At 44.3% G+C, this 10,227-nt stretch overlaps 1 protein-coding gene across 1 annotated transcript; it reads left to right on the plus strand.

Annotated features, from left to right (window-relative positions):
* Window positions 1-4,937: 4,937 nt before the first annotated feature.
* LOC121660348 (josephin-1-like) lies at window positions 4,938-9,228 on the plus strand (the record flags this gene model as incomplete). Its single annotated transcript, XM_042019690.1, has 3 exons — window positions 4,938-5,123; window positions 5,241-5,435; window positions 6,794-9,228. Coding segments are annotated over 3 exons (481 nt in total), but the record flags the coding sequence as incomplete, so codon positions are not given.
* Window positions 9,229-10,227: the final 999 nt, after the last annotated feature.

The raw sequence follows: 10,227 nt of genomic DNA on the forward strand, positions 1-10,227 counted from the left end.
TTTTTTTTTTCCTCTCCATGCAGAAGTTCTTTCTCATTTTACTTGTTTCTTAACCTTTTCTGGCTGCCAGTTTTGGGTCCAAGGGCTTTATTGCAGATGCTGTCACGTGGTTGGAGTCCTGTCTTCCTCCCTACTCATCTTAATGCATCTTCTACCTGTCTTCCATATTTTTGTCTCTGCCTTGTGTAGATAAATTATGTTGATGTTAATAATGGATTTGGGGATTACCTTGGGAGAATGAAGGCAGCAGGTCATCGTAAAAACTTACTGGCTTAGTACTGCAACACTTGTCAGTTTTTTGAAAATTAGGAGTTTTGCCAAATGAGTGACTCCTTATTCAAGAGGTTCAGTGAAGTTCTTCAAGTATTATGGTCTTTTTTTCCCATGCAGAAAGACCCTATGTACTCTTTCAAACTGGATTTAATTTCAGTAGCTGGATGCCTGTTTCCTGTGGCATTGCTAAATGTTTCCCAGCAGCTTCAGATAATTAATAAAGTGGGTTTGAGTTTTATAGGGATGAATATAAATTATTAATGTGGCCTGTGCAATAGCTCATATTTTGCTCAGTGTTTATCTTGTGGTGTTTTGATGCTTTGTTGAAATTCTCCTGCGTGAGCCCAAGTTCTGGTAACCCACCACTGATGAAGCTAAGTGATGATGTAGGAGAAGGGCTCTCCTCTGATACTCAACCTGCAGGTGTTGTCAACACGGTGTAAATTATGGCTGAATACCTGTTACCAGCTGTTGCCAGCATCTTATGTTGGTGACAGGTGGGAGATCACACGTCATGGCAGCAGGTGCTGTGGGACAAAGCAATTGCGGTACCCTGTGCTGATGAGCAGGAAGCTGTGTGCGTGTTGCTGCTCTCATGCCAACTGGCAAATTTATGAAACTCGTGCTTGATTCATCAAGCTCATGCCTGTCTTTGGCAAAAGAAATGTGGTGAAGGACAATAGCAAATATCCGATCAAGATGCTATTCATTATAGCGTTGTAGATAGAACTCCTGCTGGTGGAGTGGAGCTGGTCCATGGCAGGCTCAAGGCACTCCTTGTCCAGCGTAAACACACTGTGGTTTTGTTCCAGAGCAGCAATTGTCAGAATCTTAATCACAGCTGGATTGCTCTTGGCCTGAAGCAAACAAAGGCAGTTCATGTGGTAGAAGGAGTGTGATGATCTAATTAGTTGGCTTTCATTGTGTTTGGTGAGACAGAATTAGTGTGCAGCACGAAACCTCTCAGAAAAAGACTGGGTATTAATCTTGTTGGACCTCTTTCCCTAGAAGGGAGAGTTTATCTTTCATTCCAACGTGGAGTTGTTCCATCCTAATACACACATCAAGACACACAGATTGATTCAGCCCCATGGTGGTATGAAATTATACATGGATATTCCTCTTGGAAATGGATGAACTATAAGATATGCATAGGAATTGCCGCTGCCTTTCTATTTCTGTTGGGTGACTACTGGTGTGTAGCTCTTTGACTTCCCTTTAAGAAGCGTGGATTTAGTTGCCCTTTGTATGTCACTTGTCTTTCCTGTGTCCACTCATATTCTATGTATTGATAAAGGACTGATGAATATTTTTAATAACCTACAAAAATGTTGAGGTCTGATTTTTGAACCCAGTGTTGACAAGGAAACAAAATCACAAATAAGCTCTCTAGCTTTTACCACATTCCTTGGAGAATGATTGAACCACATTGCTTAATCATTAGCTTCCTTTTTGCTGCATCCTATTATGTAAGGCCAGGGTAGTCTGATGATTATCATCTCAAGTGTATGCCAAAACTTGGTCCTGGCACCCCTCTGATTTTGTAGTCTTTCTCTCCTCTTTCCTCTAAAACAAGAAATACCTTTTTGATGTTCGTCTGGTTTTTGTTGCAGGAAGTGTGATTGAATGTTCCAAGTGTTGCATGGAGATACAAACAAAATCTCTTTGCTTCACTGGAGTCTGCGTATTGAGACCTGCTTAGGAAAGACAGCTGCACGCAGGAATCTTGGAGCCCCTTGTGTTAAGACAACATGTTAGTGGAAGTTTCTGATGGAGAAAGATCAGGAGGATTATTACCTGGATTTCTGTCCAACTTTGTCAGTCTTCCTCAGCTTAGTGGCTAGATAAAAAAAAACCAAACCAACAATTTAATTCCTTGCCTAGTCAGAATACTTTAGCTCATGATTGTGGACCCTACTTAGGTATGTGTGAGTCAAGAAGTTGAGGTGGTTCTTGGTACAAGTTTGCTCACAGGTGCCAGTTTTTTGTTGCCCATGCTGGTCACTTCATCGCATTTCTGGGGCTCTGGAACTTATGTGGAGGAACAAAGATGCATGTGTTCTTTCAGCTCTTGAATAAACTTGTCTCTGTCAAGTGGTGCCATGAGAGGGTGCTTCTGCAGCCCAAAGGGCTCTCTGAATTGTAAGGCTTTCCTTGCTCACTGGCGCTCAGTAGGGTTAGTAGGTTGAAACAATGATCTTGAGGAATTAGTTGCAGCCAACTTTATGGAGGTTCTGGAAGAGCTGTGACAAGCTGCAGGTTCTGTCTCTGTGATTAGTAAAATACAGCCCCACGGTGGATATTAACAGCTTTTCCTCTTACCATGGTACTATGGGCTCCTCTCCCTTCTGTGGTGAACTCACTTCCCAGACTGTTCTGCTGCAGACTGCTCCACTGCAGAAAAACTCAGGCTGAAGCCAAAAGCTACTTGTCAGTAGCCTCTCCAGCCGTAGTTGCTCTGAAACTCCCTATTAAATCCACTGCTTTCTTCTTGTCAAATGCCTTATGCTGTCAGGGTGTCACTGAAAACAGAAATAAACTCTCCAACCAGTTGGTTAGGTAAGAAAGCTGACATTACTTTATTCAGTGTGCTGGGTGCATGGGGATTGCTCCACCTAACGTGCACCCGGCAGCCTAACAGACCAGGTTATATGCATGAAACCAGTGTATATTCACTGCATTTCTATTACATATGCATTACATTTCCTGAATACATGCATATATGTTAATTATTTCCATGGATTTATTTGGATATCCGTAGGGGTCTTTTGAGGGTCTTTGATGGTCGTTTGGGAACATCCCATTCCCCAAATTTTCCATTTATGGTTCTGGACCCTCTAATGAATCTTTTCTCCTTGAGAATATCTCAAGGATGTCGTCAGGTCACAATGCACTTCTCTTATCATTCTTTGCCCTGGCACTCTATCTTTGTTCCCAAAACTAAGACATCTGCTAGTACATCTTAATCCCTGATATAGGTAAATAAGGAAGTGCTAGCTGGTACAAGACTATTAGTCACAGATGTAGGGAGTTAACAGAAAGCCACATTAATCTCTGGCGTTTGTACAGAGTACTATATGGTACAAAATGAATCATTAGTCACAGATATGGGGATCAAACACTACTGTGCTAAAGTTAAAAAGAATTTTCCAACATCTTCCCCCACTGCTGCATGGACGCCTTTTTAAAGAAATATAATTTGTTCAGTAACAAGGGCAGGAATGCAGAAGGGCTGAGGGATTTTCAGTGGATGAAATACGCCTGCAGAATATGCAGTGTGCTAAATAAAGGCCGAGCGAAAAACGTGCAGGAACATTAGGAGTTTTGGGGATGGAGTTAACAGGAGGGGGAGACTGGTAAAACGTGGATGTTTGGATGATATGAAATCTGAACTTTGCATTAGCAGAATTAATAGAGTCCTTATCAATGGAAAGAGCAACTTAGCACAACAGAACTCATCTGAGGCTTGACTTTCTTTGGATTGGCATTAAGTGACTTTGCTATTCTCTGTTCCCAGTTTCCCCCGTGCTTGCTTTTCCAGCTGTCATCTTCATAATAATACATCCTGTTTTCCCTCCTTAGAAAATTTCTTAGGCAGAGGGGGGAAACATAAAACCATAAAAATGGCTAACAGGCTTTTTTGCCACGCATCTCCATGTTATGTCTCATATCCGTTATCTGAACTCGTGCAAAGGCTGTTGTATATTTTGGCGTGTAACCTCATAGCAGCCCACAGCTTCCTCACAAAGGGGAGGTGGGGAGGCAGGCATTGATCTCTCCTTTCTGGTGACCTGAAGGAATGGCATGAAGCAATGTCAGAGGAGGTTTAGATTGGATATTAGGAAAAGGTTCTTCACCCAGAGGGTGGTTGGGCGCTGGAACAGGCTCCCCAGGGAAGTGGTCACAGCACCAAGCCTGACAGAGTTCAAGAGGTGTTTGGACAATGCTATCAAGCACATGGTATGATCCTTGGGGCTGTCCTGTCTGGGACCAGGAGTTGGACTCCATGTGGATCCCTTCTAACTCAGGATATTCTGTGGTTATATGAACATGATGGATTGTGGTTCAGCATTTTTAGATGCTATGATGCAATTGATGTCTAAGCAAACTTAGAGGTCAAAGCTGAAGAGATTTGTTCGCATCAGGATTATCTGTTTAGCTACCTGCAGCAACAGATATTTTTTTATCATCTAGCAACAGCAACACTTTAGAAAGCTCCCAATGCCAAGTGTCTTCACAGCTTTGTGTCTGAATACTTTCATTTACCAGTGGAGGAGAAAGAAGAACAACCTTTCCTGCAGCCAACTTCCCCTGCCTCTTTTTCTCATCCAGTCTTCAAGACTGGTGTTGACTGTTGAACTCTTGAAATTGTAATAGCCATTGTCCTAAATAGCGAACTGGCATTTACTCCAACTGTAAATTGAGGAAAAATCATAATTGAAGCATCCTTCAGAAGTACCAGTCCAAGGGCCAGGGGGGAAGAGATTTGTGATATCTTTTACATCAAAGGCAGGATTTTTGGAGGCATCGAAGTTATTCTTAATGTATTACTTAGTTCCCTCAGCCCGTTTGATGAGGGATAAGGAGGGATGGAATAGTTTGCATTTAAACACAAAACCCCTGAAAATGGGTTTCAAGTTATACAGCAAGTAGTCCCTTTCCAGCTGTGGAGTACAGGTTCAGCAGACACCTGCTAGAGCAGTGTCCTCTTCTGTTTGCAGGCTGTCTCCCAACACTATGGTGACCCCCCACAAGAAGAGCATGCTGGGGAATGGGAACTATGATGTGAACGTGATTATGGCAGCACTTCAGACCAAAGGCTACGAGGCGGTTTGGTGGGATAAGCGCAGGTACTGACAAGTTGTGTAATTCTGGAGGCGGCTACTGTTTGTAAAAATGAGAAAGAGATTGAAGTCAGAGCACCAGAACATAATCTTGTTGATGTCTTCTTTTCTGCACTCTTACAGGGATGTTAACGCCATTGCCCTGTCTAACGTGATGGGCTTCATCATGAATCTGCCCTCCAGCCTTTGCTGGGGCCCCTTGAAGCTCCCCCTCAAGCGACAGCACTGGATCTGTGTCCGGGAGGTGGGAGGCACCTACTACAACCTCGACTCCAAGCTCAAGGTGCCCGAGTGGATTGGAGGTGAAAGTGAGCTCAGGTAGGATTTCCTCAAATCCTTCCCTGTTGGAGGTAAGAAATCCATCCTTAAACAGCTGGCGATTGAAACATGTATGGCTGACCTTCAATTGTAAAAATTTGAGAGTAATAAGGTTCTTGTGCCTCCACTTGGATTTATGCCCCGTTTGTGCAAAGCTAGGGAAATGTTTTGGCAGTGGTGTCCCTATGAGCTCAGGAGAGCTCGACTTGGCCTTTTACGTGTCTGGCTCTGTCAGTGGTGAAGGTAGAGGCCACCTCTGGTATTAGTGGGTGACACCTGCAACAAGATGTGCTATGCCCTGCTCCCTCCTCGAACATGAGAGTCTCAGCATTCTTTGCCTCTGTAGTACCAATTTGTATGTTTCCAACAAAAGGCTTTCCAGACTAAAAGTGCAGCCTTATCCCTGACAGCAGTGAGAGCTGTTTGTTAGGAATAACTTTTCCTATGTAAGCATATGCCGCCCTTTCGGCTTGGCTCCCCTTCCCTTTTCAATCTTAACACAAGATAGTCGTTGTAAATACTTTGTAAATTTTCACCTGCTCTTGATTGCTGTTTGGTTTCCGTTCCATCATGCTGTAAATCCTACTAGCAGCTTTGGTGCCTTGACTAGACTTGCTTTGAGATAGGGATTGCACTTGTGTAGTACTTGCAGAGCCAGCCATGCCACTGAAGTTTTGGTAAATTTCTGGAGTAAAGTAACTCTCTTATGAAACTACTGTGCAGAGGTTCTGGTGGATTTTATCCTAGGTCTGTTGTTCTTCAGCAATAAATAAGGGCTTTCTCTACTGGGAGTTTTGGACATCTGGACCAAAGGATATTGGAGAAAACATTGATTTGACTTTTGTATTTATTGGAAGTGTAATCCAAGTTTGGTATTAGAAAAAGCTTAGGTGCAGAAAGAGGTTTAAAAAAACACGTCAAATGACCAGGTGATACACTGCTACTAAGGACATCTAAATGATGGGGTGTTCTTTTTTCACAAGGAAAAGATTTTTCCCAGATTTGTTGGAATTATTTTAAGTTACGGTGCGATTCTTGATCTTGGAAATATGAAGAAACTAAACTTGGTTTTAATTCTGTTTTTCCTACCTTGGCAAGTAAGAAAGTAGCATCTATATAGACTCATCTCTGCTAAGGTTAAGATAATGTCTGTCTGATTCTGAGAATTTTCTGGGTAGAGATGGCTGAATCTATTGGGGCAAGTTTGTTTGTGGGTTTTTTCTGTCATAAAATAACTAAAGACTGGGGGTTTCCCCCCATTTCTTGTCACATCTGAATAGTTAGTTGCATTTAGTTGTTGTTGCAGATGACAAAGTTCTAAATTCAGTAGCATTTGTTGATCTTTCTCTTTATGATAGGAAATTTTTGAAACACCAGCTGAGAGGAAAGAACTGTGAACTCCTGTTGGTGGTGCCAGAGGAGGTGGAAGCACATCAGACCTGGAGAGCTGACGTGTGACCTGGGCTGACTCTGTCCTCCCACTACAGTTCTTCCCCTTTACCAAACTCCTGATGTCCTAAAACCTGGATAATGGGTGCCCCGACTCTTCTCGTCTGGAATTTCCTTTGTTAGGCTCTTCTCCTCCTTCCTTGGTGCAATAGGGCAGTGGAGCAGGACATTGGGGGTGGTGGGTGGGGAAGAACTGAGGGCAGAGTGGAGGAAACTGGAAGGCAATCACTTTAATTACAAGGTTGATGAGCTGCAGTGCCCTTTGGCCAGCTGGAAGGCATCGTGCTTTTGAAGAACTGGGTTGGGGGAAAGAGTGCCTGGAAACCCTTGGCTTCCCTTTCCCCATGTGGTTCAAGGCTGCGTGTGGTGGGACGCTGCTCCCTCCAGCGCTTGTCAGGAAGGAGCAGGGGCTGAGCACGCTGCCATCTCTTTACAGTTCTCTCCCTCCAAAACAAGTTGTCGTGAAGACATTTGCAATTCCTAAGGGTCTCTCAGGACACTCAAAACACTAGGAATGGTTTGGTGCTCAGCACGACCTTCTGCTTCTTAGGGCTGGTTTGTGCCAGGAATTAGGAAACAATAATAAAACCAGTGTCATCTTCCAAGAAATTCTTAGGGAAGCTAGAGGATTCTTCCCCAGGGTCTCCAAGGATTTATGTATGTGGTGAGCGGTTGTTTGGCAGTGTGTGTCTGGCTAAGGTCACATGGAAACAGCAAGCACAGGCTGACTGAGGAGTATCAAGTTTCTGGACTGAAGAGAGGCCACAGTCTGCTTAGGTTTCTTCATGCTACGGTAGGGTTTTTCTTAGTATTTTTTTGCAGTTATTTTGGTTTTCTGCATGGTCACCCAGTAGTTTAGGGACTCCTTGGAGAGAGGAATAAAGCTGAAGAGGTTTTCAAAGAAATTAATTCCCTTTATTTTCCTCTCTCCAAAAGTCTAGCCTACAGTCACGGATATCATGTGAAATGAAAGAGGTCAAGTTATAAAATAAAAATGGGCTGAGGAGGGAAGCCTTTATAGCAGTCAGTTTTGCCCTCTTGTTGCTACCAGCCGCTGGTGTGGGAGCTACAGAGGGTCCACCAGAACTTTCAGGCATTGGAAACACCCTGGCTTGGTAGTTGAACCAGCCTCTCCTTTAGTGTTGGCCAACAAACATTCCATTAATGGGTGAATTGCTTTTTCCTGCCTTCCATGGGGAAGAGAGACTAGACATGGAGACACCAAGAGGAATCTCCACCAGCTGTTTCCCAGTCACCCAGGCGAGCTGTAGCTCAGCCATGCCTTCCATGGCAGGAGGAAGAAATGGTGAATTTGGAACTGACTCATTGTGTTTAGCGCTTCCTGGCTGAGCTGCTGTTTGCTTCCATCTTTACATGTCTTGGTTGAACAGCAACCTCTGGGACCTGATGGAGCTCGAAGAATCCTGTTCCATCATGCAGGAAACTCATCACTGATGTTTGAGCTGGGGAAAGGAGGGCTTGTAACGACCTTTTCTCAGTTACTTTTCTCTTCAGAGCTCTGCAAACGCATGAGCAGGTGCTCGAACCTGAGAGACCACCTAAATGGCACCATCCCAACAGAGAAGAGAGGCCACATGAGGACGGGACGATGGTGTTTGCTGACCCCTGGACACCTGGCAAGCACTCTTTTGCAGTCCATTGAGCACAGCCTCCCATAGTCAAGGGCAAATGGCTCTTAACGTTTTAAAAAGTCCTATTTCGTAACACATTCCAATGACCAATACCAGCTGGCAGAGGTTTTAAACACTTTCCAGGCAGGATGTTCAGCCTGCAGGCATTCTGCTCCTGACTTGAAGCCATTTCTTCAAGAGGGGAAAATATTAATCTCAACAGCAACATTTTCTATGCTGATTGAAGTTGCACTTTGGAGAAAAACCCTGTTTGCATGGAAACTGCAAGCCAATGGATCAGTGCACAATATGCAAAGATGTTTTAAAATACTTTGGGGCTGCTTTCCTCTCCTTGTATGTCAGCTGCTTTCCCGGGGGAGAAACAGTGTGATCCAGCTGCTCAGGTAAAGGGAAAGTGTATGATCACATCCCCGTGGAAGGTGAGGCTGCTGTGCCCGAGGGTGGGTGAGCTGGTCCAGTCCCACTGCTCGGGAGTGGGGAAGCCCCTCTTTGTTTTCTTGCTTGTTTGGTTTTGTTAGAGCCTTGTCTTGGGATTGTTTACAGAGATGTATTTTGTTTAACCAAATATTAAAAATGGAAAAAAAAAAAGTTTCCATATAAATGTCCTATCACTTCTGTACGTTCAATTGAATTGTTCTGTAACAAAGTATGTAAAGGATAAATAAATTTTTTTTTCTTTGGTTATAAAACCACCTTTTTGTGAGTTAAGAACCTTGAACGGCGGGCACTGGTGCTGAGGTAAGATCACCTCCCTGAGAATTCCCTTAAGCCACGCAAGGCTTCCCCACCCCTCTGAAGGTGACAAAGCCACGTTGGTGCCTTCCGCACTGCCAGGCTGTGCATGAAATGGAGATCCCTACCCAGAAATCCCCCGACAGCTTTGAAAGAACTGAGCCTCCCTCAAGGACATCTATTAAAACCACACTGCTCAGGTTGGATTTATTTAATATTCCATACAAAAAAATACGCAGCTGATGTCTGTTCTACTTCATGAGGCAGAGAATCTGCATGGATGTGATCGTCTCAAACCTGGCCTGCTGCTCCCTCGGTTCTCACACGCACACACAGCTGCAGTGAAAGTGTTTCTGCAGATGCATCTTCCCAAAGAGTGTTTTCCATGGGGTATTGATTGCCACCGGCACCCCTCCTTCCTCTGCTGTCCACCACTGTCCTTCAGCTCCAAATCAGGCAGGAAAGCATTTGTTCTGTCTGACTGCTGCTTTTCAAAGCCTGACCTGTGCCCCGGGGTGTTTTGTGGGGGCAAGAAGCTGGCAGAGGAGCTCCCCCGGTCCAAGTCTGTAACTGGTTATGGCATACTGATTGAATAAAAGGAAATACTCATGATTTCTAAAGGAGAGGGGGATGCAGACAGGAGCCATCATCAGGTCCAGAGGGGGGCTTCCCTCCCTTGTTATGAACAGGTCAATGTCCCAAAGGAGAAGCAAAAATAAAAAGAAAAAAATGCCCTGGCCCAACAAATCAACAGTTCAATATATCATAATCGCAAGGTCTTCCCACTTGATACGAATCCAACTCAGCTCCCGCAAATTAGATTTTTCCAGACAGTGGAGGCAGGGCCCCTGGCATTCCCCCTGAGAGCCCTGTGTTGGGTCCAAGGAGGATCTGGAAAGAAAACAATCAATTCAGGGGTTTCAAGGACACAAGATGCCTTCCCATGGTGTCCCCCCCCC

The sequence above is a fragment of the Corvus kubaryi genome, unplaced genomic scaffold (assembly GCF_017639235.1).
Source record: "Corvus kubaryi isolate FWS band 111438036 unplaced genomic scaffold, C.kubaryi_AGA036_p1.0 29879, whole genome shotgun sequence".
Classification (NCBI taxonomy): Eukaryota; Metazoa; Chordata; class Aves; order Passeriformes; family Corvidae; genus Corvus; species Corvus kubaryi.